This window comes from Podarcis bocagei, assembly GCF_964188305.1.
Source record: "Podarcis bocagei genome assembly, chromosome: 11".
NCBI lineage: Eukaryota > Metazoa > Chordata > Lepidosauria > Squamata > Lacertidae > Podarcis > Podarcis bocagei.
Genome location: NC_138136.1, coordinates 37,459,981 through 37,486,025, shown reverse-complemented (window position 1 = coordinate 37,486,025; position 26,045 = coordinate 37,459,981). Strand labels below are relative to the sequence as shown.

The 26,045-nt window shown below is 39.6% G+C and overlaps 1 protein-coding gene across 4 annotated transcripts in view; it reads right to left on the bottom strand.

The window, feature by feature from the left end:
- Positions 1 to 26,045, bottom strand: part of JMY (junction mediating and regulatory protein, p53 cofactor) — a 41,844-nt gene that overhangs the window by 4,933 nt on the left and 10,866 nt on the right. For 3 of the 4 annotated variants that reach the window (XR_014012848.1, XM_081212724.1, XM_081212725.1), the window contains exons 2-10: positions 23,255 to 23,428; positions 19,767 to 19,917; positions 17,662 to 17,831; positions 10,853 to 11,018; positions 9,991 to 10,178; positions 7,023 to 7,103; positions 4,693 to 4,788; positions 3,578 to 4,109; positions 2,079 to 2,389 (exon numbers count right to left, since the gene is read on the bottom strand). Coding sequence is in view for 3 of the 4 variants with exons in the window: in XM_081212724.1 (XP_081068850.1) it covers positions 2,082 to 2,389; positions 3,578 to 4,109; positions 4,693 to 4,788; positions 7,023 to 7,103; positions 9,991 to 10,178; positions 10,853 to 11,018; positions 17,662 to 17,831; positions 19,767 to 19,917; positions 23,255 to 23,428 (1,866 nt within the window). In the remaining variant the exon portion in view is untranslated. Of the gene's footprint in view, positions 1 to 2,060; positions 2,390 to 3,577; positions 4,110 to 4,692; positions 4,789 to 7,022; positions 7,104 to 9,990; positions 10,179 to 10,852; positions 11,019 to 17,661; positions 17,832 to 19,766; positions 19,918 to 23,254; positions 23,429 to 26,045 lie in introns of all 4 variants that reach the window. The other variant, XM_081212723.1, reaches the window with a different exon arrangement.

The window sequence follows — 26,045 nt, the reverse complement described above, 5'->3', positions numbered from 1 at the left end:
GAATCAAGAGGACCCTTTCCTCCTCTGCCCACAGCAATAGTGCTAGTGTAAGAACTCAATGTCAATACTGTTTTGCAGGTGTGCATATGAAAACACAGATACCACAGCAGTACCTGCTTTGCTTATCAACAGTTCCATTTTCAATCCCCCAGTACCTCCAGTTAATGTAATCTCCAGTTATATACCAGGGCTGGCAGAGAATCTCCTTTCTGAGAACCTGAGAAGAGTTGCGGCCAGTCTAAGTCACCTATACTGGGCTAAAGGGACTCATGAGCCGACTCACTGTAAGGCAGCATTGTTTAACTCAGGAATAGGCAAACTCGGCCCTCCAGATGTTTTGGAACGACAACTCCCATCATCCCTAGCTAACAGGACCAGTGCTCAGGGATAATGGGAGTTGTAGTCCCAAAACATCTGGAGGGCTGAGTTTGCCTATGCCTGGTCTAACTACTGTACGTGAAGATCTGTGGATGAGTGGAACATTTGTAGCTTTAATTTATGTATGCTTTGCTTTTTATAGAGATTTTTCCACTGCAGATTGATTTACAGAGTAAATTAGTAATTTCATCCTTTAAATCGATTCCCCCTTTACGGGAAAACTTGCCTTGCAGACTTTGGAAGTGACCTTAATTTTGATTAAATATATTGCAATTAGTTATTGGCATGCCAATTCACACATTAATCCAGTAGGGTCACCTCCGTCAAATTGATAACAACCGTGATGAGACAAATCTTACATTCCACTAATGCAACATATGTTTCCACCTGCAACCCAGAAATCAGATTAAGGTTTTCACACAATTTTTCACTAAGGCTTAACCCCCTCCATGATCACAATCTTTCCCACTTTGTTCATGCTGTTGATTCAAACAGTCAAGGTTTGCTTGCAAATACTGCCTTTCCACGTTTCCAGCATCCTGAAAACGTATCACCATTTAAGAAAGATGCTATAAATGGGAAAAGATCTTGCTTTTCTTAAAAAAAAAAAAACATGTCTAGAGCTTTTGTTCAAATAAGCACAAGCATCAATATACCCCAAAATTCCATATCATCAAACTGTAATTTAGATGTTTTAGATGAGTTAGGGAGGAATATAGTGTGCATTTCTCTTCTCTGATTAGAACAGTGGAATATAACACCCCTAGCCACCCAGCTCAACAACCCAGAAAAAATGGGCAACAGATCTCTGAATTAGGAAAACTCCTCCCAAATCAATGACTAGAAAGGAGGCCACGTCATATAACTCTAGGAGTACTAGCTAAGACACACTTTGGTAAAAATGGAAGCAGCAGAGGCATCTGTCAGTCAGAAGTAAGGAAACTATATCCATTCTGACAAAGCAAGTTTCCTTCAGATAAGTATCTTGTGAGAAGTTCCAACTTTCTTTTCCCATACACTTCCCCCCCGCCCCTGCCTCAATCCTCAATCCTACTCAATTAATGAATATAGTTCTGGGATTTCCTAAATGTACTAACATCCTCGTCTCCTCTGTGAAAGTTCAGGAGGATGGCAACATGAGAGCAGACCTTTTCTACTATGCCTCCTTGCTTGTGGAAAGCTCATCTTGAGGTGTCAGGCTAAAACATTCCTCTTTTCCCAGGCCTTTGGCTACTTAAACAATATTTGGCCTTTTAAACTGTGGGGCATATTGTTTTTTCTTGTTACTATGGTATATGTATTTTTGTGTTTTTATATTGTAAACCGCCCTGTGATGCTCAGATGAAGGGTGGTACAGAAATTTAATAAATAAAAATAAATAAAACTAAACTATTTATGCACAGCAGTGCTCTGCACTGAAATATTAATATACAAAAATTTGCCTGAACTTGAAAATGATTTATTGCTAATAAATATTTTGGATAAAGCCATTTTGTGTTTTAGTCTAAAAGCAGAAATAAACCCAGATACATTAATCTGCCTATTTTGAGCTTATACAGTGGCTGCGGATCTTAAGCCACACATGCACTTCTCTTGTGTAAACGTAGGAGAACTTAGGCACATTCCTAACAAGGATCTACTATTATAGGTGCTACTACTATTTGAGGAAACCAGATATATACCAAAAGAAGAAACATTACTCCTTAATTTTCCCAGTCTGTGCAAGGCAGGTTCTCCTCTTCATCTTCAGACTCTGGTGATGCTTCCTTAATTCGCCGTAGTGCTTCATGGATGCTGCGTGTCAAAGGGTCATCATCAGGTAGAATTGTGAATGATTCTCTCATAAGGTCCTTTTGCACTTTCTTCAGTTTCACACCTTTTCTTATCTGTGCCAAGATGTTATTGCTGTCGTCCTCATCAGGGAAAGGCGGGAGATTTCTCTGCTCAACTTTCCTCAGGTGGAAGCTACCACGTTTCAAGGAAGCCAACACCTCATCCATTGGGGAACTCACTGCAGAAAATCAAGAGTTCAGTAAGCATTGCAACTTTTCATATTTTATGCTATGAAAATTCAACAAGACAGTCACAAAAGCCAACGATGTCTGAAATCTCCTTTTCCTCTCCTCCTCCTTGCGGCTCCACCTCCTCTCCATTGGGTTCCCCAACCCACAAAGCACATTTCCTACATGGAAGGTAAAAAAAAAACCTGCTATATATTTCTAATGCACTGTTTCTACAATGAAAAAAAAATTACATTATTTTCAGATCACAATAATCAAGCCCATAAGAAAGGAGATCAAAACAATTGGAGGATTATGTAGTTCAAAAGGTGAAATGAAGCTCCTGCATCACGAGATGAGCCCCCACTGTTGTCTTTGGTTCTCACAAAATGTCTGGTAAGTATCTGGCTCAACTTTCTATGTTAGGATAATGAAGCTGGTATTGAGGGAGGCTGCTATTCCTTAGAGAGCCAACCCAATCCCTCTACATACCCAACTGCCCTTGTGTACAGGGGCAACAACCAAACCTGGACACCTCCTGGTCTACCTGCCCACAAATGCATGTCCGCTTAGGGAACAGGTTGGACTATGCCTTTAATTTTTAAGATCCACTGTATCATGTTTATTCTTTTCATTTAAAAACCACAGATCTGCTAAGATACACCACTTCCTACCGGCAGAGGTGTGGAACCTTGTTCTTAAAAGTTCTGTTTTAAAAAAAACACCAAAAAAACTTTTGGTACTAGTACAAAATAAGTACTTTGAGCTGCGGACTAACACCCTGTACTCAAGACATTGAAAATGTCACCATTTATTAATTAAAATATACCAACGCCACCTCCCCCATTGTTCAATGTTGTCAAAACAGAAATCAAAATTTGGATAAAAACATCAACAGAGTTATCAAGAGTTTTCATTAATTCCACCAGCTGGAATCCAGAGATCTACTTCAGGTGTAAAAACTTTTTATTTTATTTTTTGCTCAAAGCCACCAACACCCCTCCCCTGGAAAACATCACAAAATGCTATTAAAAGACCCGCCCCCCGCCCCAGTTTCAAACATGATTTGGGGAGATCATGTTCAAAAATCACAAAGCCATGCTCTCTTGGGGGGTAGGGACCCTTTAATTTTATTACTCAAGGTAAGAAGAACTGCTTTTTTCTTTTCCCCGAATCACATTCAAGAGAAATGAAGTTACCTCTTCTCCTCTGCAAGCCTTCCATATCGCCCATTTTCTTTAGTTTCTTCTTGGCACTGACCAACTGGCTGCTATCAAAGAAATGAGCTGATGGTGCTATAGTGGTCAGCAGTGCTGGCTTCTCAATGCTGGGTTGTTTCACAGGGCTACTGCTCTTCTCAGAGCACTGAGTAGACTCTTCCTTGGTGGGCAGAGGTGGTGGCGGCGGTGGTGGAAGAGGAGGCGGCATTGGGGCCTCATTAACTATATTGGGCTGGAGTTCATTACTGAGAAGAGCAGGAGGAGAAGGAATTTGAGAAAATTCAGAGATAACGCCACAGGGAGGTGAAGTATCTTCAAGAGGTCCTAAATTCCTAGACTCCTGGATTTGTAAAGGTTGTATTCTTTTTTCTTGCCCCACCACATCAGTCTGTGTAGTTACAGGTAGCGACAGACGATGATCAGCACATGAAGTTGAACTGGCCGTACTTTTTCTTCTTGCATGGGCCAGTCGAAGTCTGGTTGATTTGAGTATTACTTGTCCAGGATAGCGCTTAGGAGGGGGGAAATGAGTTAAAAATCAGGCAAGCATCAAAAGCATGGTGACTAACAGCACAATTTTAACCCTGTAAACTCAGAAGGAAGTCCTACTGAATTCAATGGAGCTTACTCCCACGTAAGTGGGGTTAGGATTGCAGGCCAAGAGACTTATTACTGCTAACCTCAACTGTTCACATATAATTATGATTCAACCCTTTCAAAATTGTCAGGTTAACTTGTAAATTGAGAAACATAAACATAAGAATTAATTAATATGAAGAGAAGTATAGCACAATTTTTTCCTAAGAATAATTCCAATGTTCTTTTCTATTTTCTTGTGAATATGAATACATAGTTTAATAATTAAGAAGGTTTGTTTCACACATTATATGGCAATGATATATGGTTGCCATCACATATGCAAACAACACGAAGCCATAGCGAATGCATGCTCTCTGGAACAAGTACTTGTGTCAAAGGCACTATTATTGGTGTGCAATCATATGTATATGTATATGTATATGTATATGTATATGTATATGTATGTGTGTGTAACTTACAAAGCATCAGTAGAATGTCTACCTTCTTCCATTTACCTGTTTAAATGTTCGAAGTCTGTCCAGCGTTATCTGTCGTTCCTGAGTAACCCATGAGCTTTTTCTTTCTTCTTCAGCTTGCAACTGCTCTCTCTTCTAAGAATGAAAACAAAAAGATGAAAGCTGTGGGTTAGAAACACCAGGCTGGGAGGGACGAATTTGGATGGAGTAACTTTCACCCACTACTGCTTAGTCCCAGTTAAAGTTAACGTTTTTCTTCCTTTCGTTAGAGGTTTTAAACCAAAACTTCTTAATCCAGGCATCATACACAGCCTGTCTTTGATGAGACAGGAAAATGGAATTGTTAATCTTTGTTTTCATTTTAATCACCAGGAGCTCAATGTTAAGTGTAAAAAGAGTTGCTTTTTGCCTTAGGAACCATAAGTCTTTGGAACCTCCTGAAGAAACTTCACTACTTCCACACAACACCACTTCTTGTGGACAGCTTTCTCTTCTCTTCTCTTCTCTTCTCTTCTCTTCTCTTCTCTTCTGCCCTCTGCCTCTTCTCATTCCAGTGCAGAAGAGATCTCCACACCAACCACCCATCAAAGTCCAGCTTTGCAAATTAAGGACAGGTACTAAATCTCTCTCCCCTCTCCTGGCAAGTACCTCAGCTGACCATGTTCTTCTCCTCCCCCTCCATCCTTCTGTCTCTCCCCTCCCCTTTTTCATGTCCCCAGACATCCTACTGCTTTGTCTCTCTCTCTCTCTCTCTCTCTCTCTCTCTCTCTCTCTCTCTCTCTGTCTGTCTTTCTTTCTCCTTCTCCCCACCCGCATTTCTGCTGTCCTGAGGTGATCTGCTCTTTGCCAAGCCCTTTTATTCTTCCTTAGTACAGTGGTGCCTCGTTCCGCGAGTTTTTTCGTCTAGCGAATTTTTCGTCTTGCGAAGCACGGTGTTGGAAAAGTTTTGGAAAAGCTTCAAAAATCACCAAAGTCTTCAAAAACCTCAAAAAAGGCTACCACACCGCGTTCTGTGTGTTGCTCCTCGAAGTCAAGTCGCAACTGTATTAACGGTGTTAAGAAAAAGGAAACAAACTTGCAAGACGTTTTTGTCTTGCGAAGCAAGCCCATAGGGAAAATCGTCTTGCGAAGCAGCTCAAAAACCGCAAAACCCTTTCGTCTAGTGAGTTTTTCATCTTGCGAGGCATTCGTCTTGCGGGGCACCACTGTAGTTCTGCTCATTTACAAAAATGGAACTTATTTCAAACCATGTCCCAAAGTCATCCAATTGCTTTCTTCCAATTCTTGCCCTAACCCCTTCCCAAAGCCTTCCAAAAACAATATACCAGCCTCCTTCTTCTTGACAATTTCCCCATCTCTTCTAAAGCAACTGGCCCTAGGCCCCAGTCTGTATTAATTGACTCCAATCAACCCATTTTTAATGAACATGCTGATTTCCTTTTATTGTAATAAATTGTTTGAATGATACCCTGTGGTATTCTTTGACTCCATAAACTGCCAGGTATGGGACATGCTCCGGTCTCAATGTCAAAAGATCAGAAATGGCTTGTCAAGGTTGCATGTGAGAACTACAAGTTTACAGGCAAACTGTATACTTCATAACATCTGTCATTTAGCTTCTAGCTAGCTGTAGGGTTGCAGCCATTTTTATTTTAAAAATGGCAGTAATTATCAAATACAGCATTCATTGCTTTGTAACAAGAGCAGGACCAGACCAGTCATAAATGCAAACTAGGACACCACCAGATACCAAAATTATAGGTGAACGTCCCTCAGCTGCATCATGACTTAGAAAGAGGCATAACCTGCATATTTAGACTCCTTCATGCTTTTAGAAGAAATTGGGATTCAATCTATGTTAGTGATGCTGCCTAGGAATCTGTAGATAGTAGTTAGTGCAGATAAACTAATGTAGAGCATAAGATGATGACGATGATAAATTATGCTACAAACTGTTATTTTTCTGATGCTGTATTTTAATTGTATGTTATTATAATGATTTTATACGTGAGCTTCCAGAGTACAATGTTATTGCACAGCTTTATAAAAAATATAGCAATTTTTAAAAAACAGAATTGTGGTTAGTAACATGAAAAATGAAATCAATAAAATAATATTCTTGTCAGCTCTTGGTCATTTAAGATACAGTTCTTTACCCACTTACCTTGGACGAAGCGTCACTAAATTCAAAGTGACCTACTTCTGAGATGTGCATAGGATTGTAGTGATAATGTCCTATTACTGTCCTATTGTGTATTGCTCAGTATACAGTAACATTCAAAAGCAAGGCGGGGGATTTAAATTTGCTTAAGTTGGGGGGAAACCTTGAGCTGGAGGCTTATTTTAATATTAACCAAGATGAAACTCACAAACTGTGCAGTATGCTGTGACTCTTCTTCACTCTGAAAGTGCTGCAAGAATTTTTCATGATGTTTTGCAATGCAGATCTCCTGTCAATACACAAGATACTGTATAAGATATAATTAACAAATAATAATAATAAAATAATAATAATTTATTTATACCCCACCCATCTGGCTGAGCAGCTTCCAATCGAGTGTTAAAAACAATACAGCATTAAATATTAAAAACTTCCCTAAACAGGGCTGCCTTCAGATGTCTTTTAAAGATAAGATAGCTACTTATTTCCTTCACATCTGAAGGGAGGGCATTCCACAGGGCAGGTGCCACTACCGAGAAGGCCCTCTGTCTGGTTCAATTGAAATGATCAACAGTAATCAAGCTAAGTAAGTATAAAATGAGTAGCACAAAATAATTTCAGTCTAAACACAGCAACAAATGTGAGGTTTGTTTTAAAAACACGCTTTTAAGTATTTTCTGTATGTTTGTTTTTTAAAAACCTGGAAAAGCAGTCACTGGTAAGGTGTAGATGGACACAAAAGTCAACATCTAGACTAAAAGAAAGCCACAGTCAGGATAGGAAAGGAACTAGATATGCTTCGTAAAGGATTTTGTGAAGGGAATACATAATAACAATTAATCATGCCCTGGAAAAGAGTGTGAAACCTTGTCCATGTTTATGCATTTCAGTGAGTTTGTTGCAAAGGAGATTTCAACACAGCAAAGTCAGAACTAGGGGTAAATGGGCAATTGTGTGGCTTTGGAAACTTGTGCAGTTTTCTGTATCTTTTTGTAAAGTGGGTCTGTGTTTGTGGAATCTATAGCCTCAGCTTGACAGCCTTAAAGGTGTCAGTGAGTTTACAGAAACAATCCAGTGTGTGTGTATCTGCCTGTTTGCTTAATAGTTTAAGAAGTTTGCAACATCCATTATTGTGAATTCAAAGACAAATACAGCATTTATTTCAGAACACATATATCCACTGGCTGCTGTGCTGATTTAGTTTACTACAGGAAAACCTCAATCAGTACTAAAATATTCTGCCAAACAGTGTGTACAATTTCAGCATTTATCTCCTATTACCAATTTATTTCAAAACTAGCTTTCCTAACACCAACAGTTGCTTGATACAATAAACCAAGACTACCAGTGCTTAGCCAGCAGGTGGTAGCACCGGGATAATAGGAAACTGTTTCCACAGTGATCCCATATCAACCTGCTATCAAGACATTATCAGGAAGGTAACATTACCTATAAGTAGCTGTTATAAAGGTACTATGAAAAGAATTACATTATCCAAATAAATACATAAATACACAAATACACACACACAAAATCTCTAACCATAGCAAAACAGACACCACCTATGAAGGAATTTCTAGCCTCCACACTATGAACATGAACCTGAGATCGCTGCATGCAGGAACAGGATACATGCCCACTGTGTATAGTAACACCAAATCACCACTTTGATGGTGCACCCCCTAAAAAAAAAGCTGAACAAAATATTCCTCCTCTCTCCACAGCACACAGCTTACAGAGGAAAGTGGGTGAAAAATTAAAAAGGCAATCTATGTGTGAAAATCTAGAATTTACTCCCTTAACTTTAAAATCTAATGATTAGTTTCTTTGGAAGAAAAGGCTGTTAAGTTACGTCCATGATTTTGCTTACAGCTGATCAAAACAGCAATATATTAGCTAAAACTTATAGTCAATTCAGGGAACAATAATATCACTTTTATAATGCAGCTTACGGCATGAAAGCAAGTACTTACAACTAGCATTATTTTGTGTACATCTCAACATATTTTAAAATAAAACATTTATTTTAAACTGCAGGCGATGGCCACCCTGGAGATGCTGCAGGAAATGGTTTTACCATGGTAAGGGCTTTCCCCACTCTCACCCACAGCCCCACAATTTCAGCCCTAATGTTTGAAAGTAGCATGTTGTGAATCAATATGCTTCCCAGTAATACTGTTTGGAAATACCATTTTTTACACCCAGATCCTGCTGCTAGTGGTCTCCCTTCCCTTCTACTACTCCCAGGTATTTTCTTTCCCATCCTCCTCCTATTCTAAATCTCACGTTTTATCCATTTAACTTCTGCTGCCCCCAAATCTTTATTACCATTTTTCCCTATGTGTTTAACACAACACTTTGCTGTATGTAAAAAGAAATAGGTTCCTCCACATTAGGGACAAGGAGTTTTAGCCTAGTTTGTTCTTGATACTCTATGCTAACTTTATACATGCAACAAAGCAAAGGAAAACACCAAAATATGTAACACACACATCACCAGTAGGCTGAAGTGACAAGACTTTTCCCTTTGTGCAATGTACTTTTCATTATTACCAAAACAAAACAAAAATTACTGTCATTACAGTGCTGGGGTGAGCTAAAAGGTTTAAACGTCCCTGACAAGAATGCAGGGACACGGGTGGTGCTGTGGTCTAAACCACTGAGCCTCTTGGATTTGCTGATCCAAAGGTTGGCTGTTTGAATCCATTTGATGGTGGTGAGCTCCCACTGCCCTGTCTCCAAGCTTCTGCCAACCTAGCAGTTCGAAAGCACATCATTGAAAGCAGATAAATAGGTACAGCTGCAGTGGGAAGGCAAACAACGTTTCTGTGCACTCTGGCTTCCATCATGGTGTTCAGTTGCATCAGAAGCAGTTTAGTCATGGTGGCCAAATGACCCAGAAAGCTGTCTGTGAACAAAGGCCGGCTCCCTTGGCCTGAATTGAGATGAGCGCTGCACCCCATAGTTGGCTTTGACTGGACTTAACCATCCAGGGGTCCTTTACCTATTACCTTTTTACCTGCATTAACCCTCTAACATCACCCCATATGAACTGATCAACTAAGAAGAAAGCGCACACGACCAATGGTCTGATCTGATATAAGGCAGCCTCCTATGTTCCTGTGCCAAATAGGCAAGGAACTCTTTGCTGAGTAGTGAATGAATTAGTGTTTTACCTTTTTATTTCTGAGGTAGGCTTTCTTGGCTGAAATGCGCCCACGCCTTGCTTCTAGCTGGCGGACTTTCTGTTGCAATTTCTGTAGCTCTTCTCTTTGCAAGTGTATAGATGCTGCCATATCTTCTTTTTCGAGCATGGCTTCCATACTTTCATAGGTATCATAATACACTACTTCATCTCTTTTCTCTGTTAGAAAATACTAACAATTTTAATAATTTTAAACATGCACACACACAAACTACACAATGCAATAAAATCTAGATCAACCTTCAGTTGTGATAAACAGAATTATGTAGAAATAAGTTGTTTAATGATATCGGAATGGGTCACAGAGCCAGAAGGGCTTGAGGGTTATAGTCACACACCAACACTGATCTAATACCACACAAAACCCCAACTATAGTGTGACCAGAGCAGGAAAGAAGAGCATCTAATGGAAATTACATTAGAGGTGACTAAGACCAAGGCTACAGAGGTATTTTCTCCCAAACAGATATAAGGATTGTGGTGCTCGAACCGACTCCAAGTGTGGCAAACTCCACTCAACATGGAAGTTACATCTCTCATCACCCTCAATAATAAATTCAATTTATCCAACATTTTGACTCTAGCTGGGACAATCTTTGATACCTCAGAAGGAGAAAGAAATCAAAAGCCAAACAGTTAAGGCCACAGTTCTGTGCACACTTACCTGGAAGTGAGCCCTATTGAATACAGTTAGATTCACTTCTGAGTGAATATGCATAAGAACTGGAGTGGGAAATTTGCAGCCACAGGATAATCTCAATAACCAACTTGTACTACAGCTGCCTATGGCATATTGTTATAAATAATATACATGTAAAATGAATGTATGTCACCTGAAATAAGTCTTTTGATGCTTTCAAGTTGTGCTGTCAGCAGCAGTTCTTCACACTTCAAAATTTCAAACTGTACTTCATACAACTGAAGTTGCAGGTCATAATAATCAGATTCAAGTTGATCCAAATGGGCTATGGCTTCTGTGCCACCTTGTAAACTCTGCATCTGAACAGGAAATATATAATAGTTACAACAAGATGACCTATTAAATCTTAACTCTGTCACAAAACGTTTACAAAGCCTCCTATCAAGAAGTAATGTGAAGTTATTGAGCTTTATGTGGGGGTGGGTGGGTTATTGGCTTGTTGTTTTACAGTGGTACCTTGGGTTACATACGCTTCAGGTTACATACACTTCAGGTTACATATGCTTCAGGTTACAAACTCTGCTAACCCAGAAATAGTGCTTCAGGTTAAGAACTTTGCTTCAGGATGAGAACAGAAATCGTGCTCTGGCGGCGCGGCAGCAGCAGGAGGCCCCATTAGCTAAAGTGGTGCTTCAGGTTAAGAACAGTTTCAGGTTAAGTACGGACCTCTGGAATAAATTAAGTACTTAACCAGAGGTACCACTGTATTTTAATTACGTCTTTGTGATTTTATAATTTGAATTTATTCTGTCTGAATTTTATAATTTGAATTTAACCGCCCTGAGACCTCTGGTTATAGGGTGGAATATAAATTCAAATCAATCCATCAATAAAATAAAACAAAACTATTTAAAGGTATTTTAAATGAAAAAGTATACTAATACTACATAAACCTTAGCTTCATATGCATCATCTAACTCTCCCCACTTTATTCAAAGGGACATATCTCCAATATGAGGATAATAATATTGACCTATATATATTGCAAGCCTTTTGGAATGACCGAAATGTACATAAGCAAACTGAACCCTTGATGTGAGCTGTAAAAATGCTAAGTGTAACTATTGTTTTATAAAACTAAAGACAGCCACACAGAAATTAATTTTCACACCGAAAACCTTATTAGAATAAAACAAGGGCTGAAGAAAAACAGGACACTTTTTTTCTTCTGCTCCATGAAATACACCCTCACTTTTGGCAATTTTTCAGACTGCAGAAATGGGAACAACAGTATTTGTATAGAGGGAAGTCTCCCTGGCACACATTCAGGTGCCCCGATGCACATGATGTTCCCTTGGCACTTGAATTTCAGGCAGCAATGACATCACAGAACGGGCTCTTCACAGCCCCCAAAGGCCGCTGCTCTGGTACCAATTATGGCAAAAAGAAAATCTCCCAAGTAAAACAGTGACACTGCCACACAATTATTTTCATTTCCCCTTGCTAATATTGTCGCACAACCAAACCTGACTAGCTACATGATAGCAAACAAGGCAGCAGTTGTGTTTATAAAGAAGAAGAGGAGGAGGAGGAGCCAAACCTGCTGTGAACCTCTCTGAAAGGTAAGCTTTGGAGAAATCTATTGAAGAATTTTTTGGGTTACCAAAAAAAGCCCTATTTTTACAGTAAGTGGAAAATGTTTGCCTGTGAACATGCAGTTTAGCCCTTAATGCAATGTCCTAACATTCTATTCTAGGTACCTACGCTGTTTTACACATTTAGAGAAAATTGATGATTTGGTGTTTCTGGCTGTCATCACAAAGACAAGGCCTGGCAGCTGAACTGCAAAAAGGATCTGGTATGCCTCCAAGAAAACTCTTCACTGTTCCTTTCACGCTGTAACTACCCATATTCTATGTATTTATATACAAGTGCTTAAAGGAAGAAACTAACTGTGCTCATGGGTTTAAAAAAAAATAGTTTAAATGTATTTGGTATCAAGTAAAATAGAAACCCAGCCTTGTTTTCTTTCCTTGCATCAAAAGTCTTTATCCACATTGTCAAATTAGGGCCCAAAATCCAGCAGGGACTGCTAAATGATGCAAGCAAGGGACAAAAAAATCCCTAATTATGTTATTAACAACTTTTATGAGTGATAGAACTACAACAATGGTCAACATTATTTCAGTATGCCATTTTCAAAGAAGGGACCCAAATTTTAAGCACAAATAGTTAAAGCAGAATTATCTAGCAAAAGAAAAGCACACTGGAAAACGTTTAAAAAAATGACAGCATATAGGACACTATGGCAAGATTGCAAAGTGTAACACAGAGAAGGAAGAGATATCAGAGAACCATCAGTTCCCTCTATACGGCATGACACAAACCAGAGGTCCAAGAACCAGAGAAAATATCCAGGACCAGATTTAAAAAGGCAAGTAAAGGCTGCCAACAGAGGCAGATCCAAGGTGGGCCTGGAGTCTTCCCAAAGGTATTTTAGAAGGAGCATTCATAGCAAATATCCAATGATCCATTCTCTGGATAATGTCTAGGAGTTCTCCAGTACCACCATGGGATGTGCCAAAGCTCAGCCCTTGAGGACGGGAAACACTCATCTACCCATGAAAACTAGGAAGCAGGAATAACCTTTTAAAGTACCTTTCCCCCAAACATTGCCTCAGCTAAAGCATTGTCCATTTTATGCTTGGTAAAAGTGGTTGGAGTAGCCCATATAGACCTTGCACATTTCCAATGAAGAGGCATTATTTGAACAGGCAGCAGAGGTAGTTGCAGCCCTAGTAAAAAGAGCAGTAACATTAAGGGGTGAAGGGAGATACTAAGCCTCATATGCTGTAGTGATTCAGGCACTGAACCATCTAGATTCTAGACCGTGTAGAGAAGGACATCTTTTTACCCAAAGTTATGGAATGAAAGATGAACAGAAAGTCAGATTTCTGAATTAGCTAAGTTATTTAGAGATATATTGTGAGAGCCCTACAAACATCTGGTTAATGCCTTGGCCACTCTAATGAGAGAGTTTAGGTAAAAGGAAGAGAGCAATTTTCCCTGCAAACAGTGAAATGAGGAGTTCACTTTAGGCAGGAAGGGAGGCTCAGTTGGCAAAAATACTGAATCCAAATGAAAAATGCAAAAACAAAACAAAACATCCTACCCACCCAAAACTATTGGGCAGGACCTCAAAAAATCCTCCTGTTTGTTCTGAGTTCCCAGAATGTACTCAGTCTTGTGGGACAGGAGACTGGACTCCCTGTGCATTGAATGAGGCAAGTTCATTCTCCCCTACACCTTCCTCAGTTGATCTGCTGTATTGTCCATAGGCTATCATGGGTGAAGGCAAAAGAGGCTGCCAAATGAGGGGAAACTAGATGGTCTTTTCCAGAGCCCCTAGGGGCAATATTGAATCTAAAACAATTAGGGCAGCCAGTGGATGTGACCAGAGTGGAACTTGGCCAACGGCAAAACTTTGATGCTGGAAATCAGGGGACCAAGCACATTTTGTTGGCTAGACTGTCGCAATTAAAATGCATCTTGTATCTTTAAACATTGTATTAGTCAGTTGGCAACCCCAGTAAGCAGAAGCACTAGAGCCCAACTTGTGTATTTGATAACCTTGTAAGTACATGTTTGTTAAATAAATTTATGTTCAAGCATTACATATAATGCTTTTAAGAACATGCATCTTATCTCTGTATTCTATTATATCATTTTGAGAGTTAAAGTTGCATTTTCAGTTGGACTGAAAATTTGTTTGTGAACTTTGCAGAACAGAATGTAATAACTCTGATAAGAAATAATACAAGGCTTAGTGACTTCATGGAAACCAGGAGTTACATATGTGTTTTTATGCGAATGATTTCCCTTAAAGAGGGTTAAGAAGCAAAGAAACAGATGTAGTCTAGCAGATGAGCGAGCTGGCAATGTGGACTTTGCTATAAACAAATGGAAGATGTTCCTATGCAAGCGTAGAGAACAATATTGAAACAATTCAAACCTCGATCTTGGCAGAGATGAATGATGTTTTCACAAGCCAATTGAAATTATGGATTCTATGAGAAAGAACTTTTGTATGCCACAACACATGACTATAAAAACAGTTCTCTCTCAATATCAACTCAGAGGAAATATGGGGCAGAGACACCAATGGTGGAGAAGATCAAGTAGAACCGAGAAGGCCAACTGGAAGAAGCCAATTGGGAAATGGATTACAATTTGAAGAAAGGATTATAATTCAGAGAAGATTTAAAACTGCAGAAATCCAAAGAGGCAGCAGGTATCCACAGGCCTGATGTTTTTCCTATTTTTTTCTTACAGGATCTCTAGCTCAGGTCCTTGGGGTGTATGAGTTTAGAGTTAGTGTGCTGGGTAGGGTAGTATCTTCACTCCAACTTCTATTTCCCTTTTCCTCCAGAGTCAATCTTCACAAGGGAAAGAACACCTCACTGGGTAAGTATTTTTAAATAATAAAGCTTTGGGCCTTCATTTTTGGTCTGTTTGTTTGTCCTTGTATTCCCTTGCAAAGGAATACCACAGGCTGCCATCTTTGCATTCCCTGTGCAAAGAAATATCCTGAGCTATCTGTTTTTCAGGCCTGATCACTTTGACACACACACATAGCAATGCTGTTGTTCGAGGTTTACTATCCAATTCCATCCCCAAACTGTGTTGTAACAAGTTCCTCCCTCGCTTGAAGCAACAAAGGGGACCTGACCAGCAGGTTGTCTAGATAGGAATAAATGTGAATACCTTGCAGACTTGATGCAACACCTTTACCATCATTATCTTTGTTAAGACTCTGGGCAGTGAAGCAACACTGAAGGGTTGGGCTTTGAATTGAAAGTCCCTAGAATTTATTTTCAGCAAATACTATTACACAATAAGGATGGGTGTATGTTTAAGAATCCCCCTCTCCCAGAAGGCAAATGTTAAAACTTTGCAAAGTAGCGTAAGCATGTCTCCTGCTATGTAAGAGCTAAAGACCAGGCACTCTTTAAGGATCCACAGTACAGTCTAATTAGATACAAGTCTCTTTGCAGTTAAGTGGGTACAGGATGGCAGCCTAGGCTTTGGTTTAGGTTTGGCACTGCGGGGCGGGAACAGGGTTCTTGTACCTTTGACAGCTGTATGGTGGGCATAAATTCAATAAGTTAAGCATTTTCTAGAATAGAAATACAATAGAATTTCTAGAATAGAAATTTTCTAGAATAGAAATACAATTAGGGGGAAAGCTTCACCATGACAGTACTCCCCCTTAATTTTCTATTACAGCCCTCCATGACAACCTGCAACAATTTTGTGACTGATGCCCCCAGCACTCTCTCAAAATTCAAAATGTACCACCGGTCCAAAAAAGAACTGGTGACAACCCCAATCAAAGTCCTTCCTGGAGAGACATGGGAAAATGGAAACTGTTGACCTTTGGGCGAACACCTTTCTTTTACAATGTGTTTTAACTACTTGTTTAGACAGGTGGGAAAGACCATCCTTAATCTGCAGAAAAAGTGTGTGGTGCCCATGGTGGCTTAACAATCCAGCCTCCTACGAGGGCGAAAATGAAAGGCAAATAAATTTGTCCTTCGCCTAGGAAGGAAGGAAGGAAGGAAGGAAGGAAGGAAGGAAGGAAGGACAGTCTAATGCAGAAGTGCTAACTAGGTGCTTGGGGCTATGGGTGCACCAAAATTTGTGGGTGCCTGGTCCCTTCATGGGGAATTTTGTGGGTGCCCGGGTACCCAGGGAGTTGGGACCCATGGTCTAATGAATCAGCCTTGATCCAGAAAGGGGTATGAGTGCAAATTCTATGGCAATAATCATGGACAGGAAGATTAGGTTTCTGCTACCTGAAGAGCGCTGCCTCTTTGGTAATTGACGGAGGGTACCACAATCAAATCCTGAAGCTAAGGTGGTGTTTGTTGACTTTGCTGATCAAACAGGACAGCAAGAAAATCTTCTCTTTTCCCCACCTACATTTGCTGCCTCATCAATCTGTCCTCAGTTAAAACCATTGGTGGAAAGGCAACAAGGATTGGAAAAGTAAGAAGGAAAGTAGACAGGGAAAAGAACTGGGGAGAGCTGAAACAGCAGTTTTTACATTTCTGTCATCTGACCTGTCTATTAACAGCAGCCTTAATCCATGGTTATACTGAAGGCCTGTAGCTTGTCACCCAGAGAATCTATGTATATAATAGCATGCACATTTATTTAAAATAACTAATGCACTAATTCACAACAAACACGTTGAAACAACTTGTGTGCTTCAAACTTCCAATGAATTACTGAAGTAGTATTTACTTGCAGGGGTAGTTTCTGCAGTAATGCATGTCTGGTAATACATTTCAACATGAATAAGCACTTTCTTTGATAAATGTCCCTCAAAATGTTCAAGAGAATCAGAATCAATTAAGTGATAGAGAGACATAAGTCAGATTTTGCAGTGAGTCAGTTGTACAAATCAGTTCATGTTATTCCTTTTAAAATGGAGCTCTGGGGAAAAACAGAAAATGCTCAATATTTTTCTATACTGGCTTCAAATGGAGACTACAGTTTTAAATGATGCCATCAATGTGTATGGCCACTTCACAGAGTTTTATAATCAAAGATTGCTCCTGACTCAAGAGCTTATAAGCTGCATTTTGACAACATGGAGACAGTGGGAAGAAAAGGAAGAAAGAAAATGTGGTGAGTGTCACAATAATCTAATCACAAATGGGGCACTCCATATTTTGAAGTGACTTTTTTCTATACAAGGATAACTTCCAAGTGGGGGGAAATATTCATACTATCTTGCCATTCAAATTTTCATAGAAAGTAAATCACAATTAGCTCCTGCATTCTTGAAAGATAAATACATTTACGTTTTTAAAAAAAATATTCAGTCCCTCCAATAAATCAATGTAGTAGTGGATTTTATATTGTTTTCAAATCAGTTTGAGCTAACAAGCCAATTAATTTTTTTCTTTTTAAAATCTAATTACTCTAAAAAATTACCTCTTCTTTTAACGCATGTTTCTTCTGTTCCAAACAGATTTCTTTTGCTCTCATAAGCTGCAAAGTCTCCTTAGACACTGCATACTGAAGCTTTTCCATTCGTTCCACTGCTGCTGCCCAAGCTGCCTTACCAAACTTTTTCTGGTCTGCTCGCATTCGATCATATACAGCTGTAAAAAATGATTTTTTAAAAAACAAAAAAAAACCCAACAGGTTTGTCATATATGGAAATGCTTCATATTTCATTACAAAACTTGGACTTAAGCATATGTTTGTGTACAGAAATAAAACAAAATCTTTATTGCTTAGCCAAGGGCATAATCCTACACAGGATCAGACAGAGAACTTTTACGGGGACTAAGGTTGGGCAGGTATGGACATAAATTAATTTACTGCCCCCTAAAGAAAAGGTATGGTATATCCAAAAGCTACTATATATTTTGGAAAATGGTTTGTATGTCTGTCCATTTGTTCTCTATACATTCGGACACCTTGGCACAAGAGTTTCCGAGGTGAGGGTGGCACTCTTTGTCAATGTTTGGACGCCAGACGCCATTCTGAATCAAGATGGTGAACCAAAACATGAATTTGGTTGAACTTTTTTGGTATAGCTTCAAACGCATCTCAACATAACATCGCCAAACACAGCACGAGGGTTCCTGAGGGCAGAAAACTTTGCCACCATTTGGATGCCATTTTGAATCAAGATGGAGGACTAAAACATCACAATGTTTTACATATCCAGCAAATTTTGAATAAGTATTTTCAGATAACCTGTTTTGCTGTTTAGTGACAGATCCTGAGAACAGGGATACATTTCACAAGGGGTTTACTTGTGAATGAACTATTACACTGTTTCTTATACACTGCATCATTCTACAAATTAATTAATTCACAAGAACAATTAATTAATTAATTCACAGGAACATTAATTAACAGGAACAGACTAACATATATGTTAGAAGTTTACAAAATCCCTTTTCACTTTGTTAGCAGCCTATAGCAGCAGTAATGTCAAGATCTTTCAACATCAATATAATTTTCAGTTCGAACATACAAGTACTCGGTTTACAAATCGAATCACAAACCAAGCATATTTTTTAAAAATCTAAGGGATCTCTCCAAATTTAGTGTGAAATCTCAATACCTCAAGACTGAGAAAGAGTTGAGTAATTGGGAGGCTATGAACACAAGAAAGAATCGGACAGAAGGATGCATAAATGAGTATCGGGGCCTTCCAATCTGAGAAGTGGCTAGTACACTATAATGCATAGAAATACTATCCTAGGAGGAAGGGGGAGAAAGGTGAGGAGGAAGGAAATGACTCAATTAAAGCCCATGCCAGCCCCTTTACCTACTGCTATGAACCATCGTGTAAATGTTTTTGAAGACTTTGAGGAAGGAAACTCTAAGATTCTCACTTTTCCAAAATGATTAAGCTTCAAGATCCAAGAACCATTGCATCAATCCACATTGTCCATATTGTACAATGGACTTTGTACAAAAGCAGCATGACTGTCTCCAAGGAGGCAGCCCGCCATCTTTTTCCATACAATGTTCCTGGGAGATTCTCCGTTACAATGCAAGGAAAAATATGGCTGCCTCCCTGGGTACAATACCATCTCTCTCATTCTCTCTCCTTCTTTCCTTAAACAAAATCATGTTCCATTGCTAGCATGGGCAACACTGGACCCATTTTAATGCATTTTTTCTGGCCATCCCAGACGGCTAGTATGTGGGTTTAAAAAAAAAATAATAATAATAATAATAATAATAATAATAATAATAATAATAATAATAATAATAATGTAATGTTAGACTTCATATTGTAAGTACTTAATGAAAAGAACGTGCTAAACCTGTACTGATTTTTATAATCCACATGGAAGGGCAGATTTAATCTATAGATGAATACATGTGAAAAGTGACACAAACCAGAGGAAGTCTTATTTGTCCATCTCTACTAGCAATTCATAAAAAAGCAATGACAGTGCTTTGAGACAAAGTAAGAAGGTGCAGCTATAAGACCTTGGATCATGTAAATAAGACTTCCTAGTTCTTAAAAGGCCTTTATTGGAAAACATGAAGTAGTAAAACTCCATTACCTTTCTGTGCTTTTGCTGTTATTTCAAAATATTTAACAGTGAGGTCTTGAATAGAAAGCACAGCCATGTGGGCCTTCCGCTGCCAGTCTGCATCTTCTTTTTGTAGACTCTCAATTCTTCTAGGTCCCAGGTAATCATTCTCTATGGATATCTGAAAATAGATCAGTCCATTATATCCACCACCAAAGCTTAAAGGCTACACAGAAAACTTCAAAAAGTTAAACTGTTTAACAATTATGATATGGATGAAATCACTTAACTGGGAAGGACAGATGAATGATCATGTGCTTTCCGGAACTGTTTAGAAATAACTTAGGGAGATAAATCTCACAAGCAAATGTTTCCTAAATTATTTGCTCTTAGCTACTAATCTGAGTAAGCATTACAGCATGGGTAAATCTTCATAAATTTGCATTGGATCGAAGCATGAGAAAGGGACTTTTTGAAGTGACAAGCTCAGTCACAGCACAGTCATTTACTCTGACAACTGTTTTCTACCAATGGGAGGAATCAGGTAATAGGATGAGAGCCATCCTTGAGATAAAGGTTTGGAAAGGTGAACAATACAGCTTCTTGCTGAGAATTCACAAGCAATCAAAGCTCCCACAGAATGCTACTGTCTGGAAGGAGAAATTTCCAAGACATAATTTGTACTGAGAGGCACTCTGCAAATCAAGTATCACATGAGCAGTTGCGCACAAATCCTACCCTACTTCTAATGAAAAGCTTTTGCAGGGGTCTCCAATTGTAATATATCACTTTTCTGTAGGGAAAGCATGCTTAACTTGGGCTGTTTTTCCTCACAAATGAAAATGATTAGCATGTTACTACAGATAACATGCCATTCATATATTAAAACCATATTTTGGCATATCTCCCAATCTCTACCCCTTAAATGATCTAACTGATTTGGTTTGAAGAGATTTATAAAAAGGCGTATTAGGAAAGCATTCTTACTCATTAAACACAATTATACCCTGTGTTCCCTATCCTTAGAACACTATAAAAATGTTAGAGTGCCTAAATTTTTAACTATTCCTTGTACAAAGGACAAGGGCAAAATGAAACATCAACTTATCTTTGCTTTAACAAAGGTTTTATTACACTGGTAGGTAAATTCACGCTACGGAAAATTTGATTGTACATCCACGGAGCTGTCTTTTAAAGGGTATTAGTGTTGTTTCTGAATTTTGTATATGAAATGTGCTTGCATGGCTATTAAAATTTAAATCCAACTTCTAAAATGGACTCTGGTGTCTCCTACATGATTTCAGCCTTTGTTCAAAGAAAGAGGCAACTGCGGGAAAATACTTTGAAACATGTAGGCCAGTGGTTTTCAACCAGTGTGCCATGGTACCCTGGGGTGCCCTGAATGATAGTCAGGGGTGCCATGGGCAGCACCAGCCTCTGACCCTCTTTCCTCCTCTCCCTCTTCTGATGCCCTCCTGCGTCTCTGCCTCCCAAAGGCTTGCACGACTGTTTATTGCAGCAGCCCTGGCTACAAGCTCCCTAGGCAAATAGTGCCTCTGGGGCTGGCCAAGGGGTGCTTCCCAAGCCCCTGTGGGGCAGTGTGAGGAGGCACCTCTCTTTGGGGCGGAGGTGGGAGGCTCAAAGACCAGGGGTGGCAGCTGTGGCTGCTCAGAGTATGCCCAAGGAGAGGGGAGAGGAGAGGAGGCTGAGGGAACACTCCAAATGGGAGAGCGTTCAAAAAAGGGTGAGAGGCTACCATCTTTGCAAGCAAGGGGTAACATAACTGGGTTCCTGAGTCCCACAGGGGTGCCACAGAAAGAATGTAGTTGGTCAAGGGAGCCGTAGACTCAAAAAGGTTGAAAACCTCTGATGTAGGTGATTAGCTACTAAAGCACAGTGCCCTCCAGATGTTGTTGGACTATTACCCCCATTAGCCACAGTAAGCGTGACCAGCAATTAGGAATGATGGGAGTTGCAGTCCAACATTTGGATAGCACTATATTGGCTATCCCTGTGCTAAAGACTCAAAGCCCATAGCTGAAAGGTAGAGCTAGAGGTGTGTTCCATCTGCCCCAGGCAAACTTTTTGAAAGGTAAAATAACCAAGCATATTGAAGAACAAAGAACAGGCTCTGCTGAAGTGGAATCGACACTCAGACCCTGCTTGTGGGCTTTCCATAGGCATCTAGTTGACCACTGTGAAAACAGGATGTTGTATGAGATGGGCCAATGGCCTGATCCTGTTCTTATGTCCTTAGAGGCGTTTGCCTGTAGTGGCTGTATGCAAAAGCGGTCAGGTGCAGAGAGAAACATTTGCATATATCAAGAGTTCTCATATCTGAGGCAATGAGGGTAAACATAACTCAAATGAGAAAGGGGGGGGGGGTACTTCACTGCTCAGTCCCTTGCCCTGCCTTGCATAAGTCTTTGCTCTAAACAGTCACCTACAGCATGAAGCTTCTTGTGTCAAGGCGCTCAGGGGTACACTCAGAATGACATTAGGACAAAGCACTTCAGTAACACCTCAGGTGGTTAATGCTTCATTATAAGAAGAGTGGTCCCTGCCACCTTGTAGGAGGCAGTCATTAGATCAACTCTAACAACATCAGAAGCCCTTCTTCGATGCAGACTATTGTAACTATAAATATGAACAACTACCAGCCAGCCACAAGTTTGGGGGATATTTGGGGATTCTACAGGTGGTAGAGCAGAGCTTTCCAAACTGTGTTGCAACACATTAGTGTGTTGGCTGCAGTGTGTAGGTGTGTCACACAAACGCTTCCCGCACTCCTCCTGGGACTGGAAAGGGGTTAGTTTAACCTTTGCTTTGCTAGTAAAACTGAATTAATGTGTCACGAAATGATGCGTGTCTAAAAAGTATGTCACCAACATAAAAAATTTGGAAAGCTCTGTGGTAGAGGATCAATTTTAGCTTTTACGAGCACCATTAACTATCTGGACCCATTCTGATTTGGCACCCAAACACAACTATTTCTTTACACAGCAGGTCAGTGGCTTTTTATTCTTCAAGACTTCTAGTCACTGGCCTGTGGTTCTGCCATTTTTAGATGTTCACCTGACTTTTACTAGATCTCTGTTCTGCTGCATATGGCTGCTGCCACCTATACTGTTTTTATTGTTTTAACTGGGCCCATTTTTATTCTAAGCTACTCTGGATATTTTAACAGGAAAGCAGAACAGAAATTAGATCAATCAATAAAAGCCATAAAAATATGGAATTCCAAATTAAAAAATTCCAAACTCTCCAAATCCATGCCCTAATTATAGACCACATAGATAAGACAGGCAGAACATACAAGTAAATACGGAACTCAAACTTTCAAGAATTTCAAACAGAACCATCACAAGGTGATTTGAAAATGACCAAAATTTCTAAAAGACAAAAACAGATTATGCATAAACACATGTAACACCTTTAAAGATTTATATTCATTTTATCTTCCTTGTTATTTTTCAAAATAAATAAATTTAAATTATAAGATTTATGTTAATGTGTACCTTTATCTGCTGTCTTCTGAGCATTGCAAGCTCCCTCATATCTCGGAATGGTTGCAGTAAGTACTGATAAAGTTCTGTAGTTGCTTCAGCAAGAATGCTATATGCTTCATCTTCCATTTGATATAGTTCAAGCAGCTCTACCATGCTTTCTGTATTCTTGTGTTTCTCTAGGAGCTAAGTAAAGAGAAATAATAATACATCAAAGCATAAACACATTTTCCTGCTATCAAAATGCAACCAGATATAATGACTAACATTTTCAAGTTTTGTATTCTGATATCTCGGTGAATAGCACCAGTATCACTTAATCCTACTCTCTCTCTTTTGCATAAAGTTATAAAACTAAAAAAGGGTTAACAGGGCAAGCCAGACTGAATTCAATGAGGCTAGATAAGTGTGGTTAGGATTGCAACCTAAAATATTTGATCTCCAATTATATGTCAAGCATGTAGGAAGTACACAGTGTTAGGGAGGCATTCAAAATCATGGTCTAACAGAATGAGAGGAGTCTGAAACAAGCAAATCTCTGGCTGGGCTCCAGCGCCTGAAGTCCCTCATCCTGTCCAAGTCAAAAAGTAAGCTGGCATAAGCCCCCTAAAAGGGGTCTAGTGGCACAAGGGGAGACTTACTCCTATTCCAAACGCTTTCCACTCAGTTGTGACCTAGCAACCCAGTGGAAGTTACAATGGCAAAAAGGGTAGAGTAAGTCATATTCTACTTTAAAGTCTTTGTTCCCCTCTGCCAGGCTTGGGCTGGCTCAGCCAGCAGTAGCTTCACTCCTAAATGGCTTTTGAAATAGGGGTAAGTTACACCAGTATAATTTACCCCAGTGTAAATTACACTGGCTTCCTTCGGTTGGACTGTTATGCCCATATATTACTTACAATTCTATCTTTAAGATTTTTTTTGTCATTTAGCAAAAGACATACCATTAGGGACATGGGTTGCTCAGTCCCTGCTCCTGCCAACTTAGCAGTTCAAAAGCATGAAGTGCAAGTAGATAAATAGGTACTGCTCCAGCAGGAAGGTAAACGGCGTTTCCGTGCGCTGCTCTGGTTCGCCAGAAGCGGCTTAGTCATGCTGGCCACATGACCCAGAAGCTGTACGCCGGCTCCCTCGGCCAATGAAGCAAGATGAACGCCACAACCCCAGAGTCGGCCACGACTGGACCTAATGGTCAGGGGTCCCTTTACCTTTTATACCATTTCTACATTGCACTAAGTTTTTTGTTCTTTCTGTAATAATAATAATCATCCATCCTGCTTTAGAAACCTCTACAAACTAATTTTATGTAGAAGTAGTGTATATAATATCTGTTCCGCATCATTTCTATGTTCTCTACAATTTTATGATGAAATCTTCCTAAAGTAGGAAACCTAGTTTGATAAGTAGAAACTAAGAAAGCCAATTTGTTTTTCTAAACTGTCCAGAGCTTGAAGATGTATAGTTTGTCTGTAAATATTTAAGACGTTGAAATATCTCACTGTTAAACAAGTAGTAAAATATAAAAATACATAGCACGATCTACTCCCAAGAAAGTACAGCTGCCCATGCACAGAGGGACTGCCACAAATCTTAACAGAGTGCGCTGTTCGCACTCCCATCACCTTGTGGGTGCGGACAGATTTGCCACACGAAGTACACTAAACATGAGTAATTTGTACCAGGCAAGGAGCTGTGGGAGGCGGACAGAAGCCTCCCATTCCCAGTAATGGCTTGGCAGATTGCAATGTGGGGGAGGGGAAGAAGTAGGGAACTGGGCTCCACTGAGTCCCATGCTGACCTTTTTGTGTGCCTGCAGCTGTGCTCATGAAGAGGTGGATCATACTTTTAGATTAGAATCAGGAAGAAAATTGAAAGCACATTGAAAGCACATTTCCCAACTTCCCAAGAATCCCAGGAACTGTAGTTCTGTGAACTGTTAGTGGTATATTACAGCTACCAGGATTTCTTTTTGTGGGGGCAGAAGGCTTTAAATGTATGCAGCCACAGTTTTTCAGAGGCCAGGTCTACCCAGCTCAGTAGACTCTGCATCCAGGCCTCTCAATCAGGAGATGTACTACAGCAGATATTCTCCAACACTATGTAAGCAAGTATATACTGTACCGCTTACCCCCATCTCATGGTACCAGAAGTGTTAGGTCCTTGAATGCAAAGTATGCCCAAAATCCTGCTCAGTCAAAGGACAAGAGCTCTTTATCTTTGTTCCTCCATATCCTTGTTCTTATCTTTGAATCAAGTGACTCAAACAACAAAGAATAGTGCAAACCATATTCTAAAACCCAGAACAGGAAACAGCTGATCAGAGAGTTTAACTGCCCATACTAAGAAATGCATAGTTCATATCAAGACAAAACTGGAATACAACTTCTCATGCTGTTTTATCTACCAACTGAAGTATAAAAACTCTGTAAGGCTATGCCTTGATGTTACTTATTTAAAAGTAAAGTGGAAAGTGTAGGTATAAGGGGAAAACAATGTCCATGCCCCTGGCTGCATTTTAATGGTTTTACAATATGTAATCAATATACAGAACTTAAAGAACTTTCATAAATGCTTACAGAGGAAATCTTTTCTGGACAGTCATTAAGCTAAATGATGCCAAGATAAGCATTTGATGGAATTAGAATATATATTCCAAGATAAAAGATGCAAGAAGATACTTTCATTTATTATTTGCACAATATTTCTTTTATATTCTTCAAAGAAATCTCAATTAAACTAAGGCTGCAACTGACAGAACTGCCTGGCTAGCTCTGCTCACACAGCAGGGCTTTTGTCTTTTGGCTCC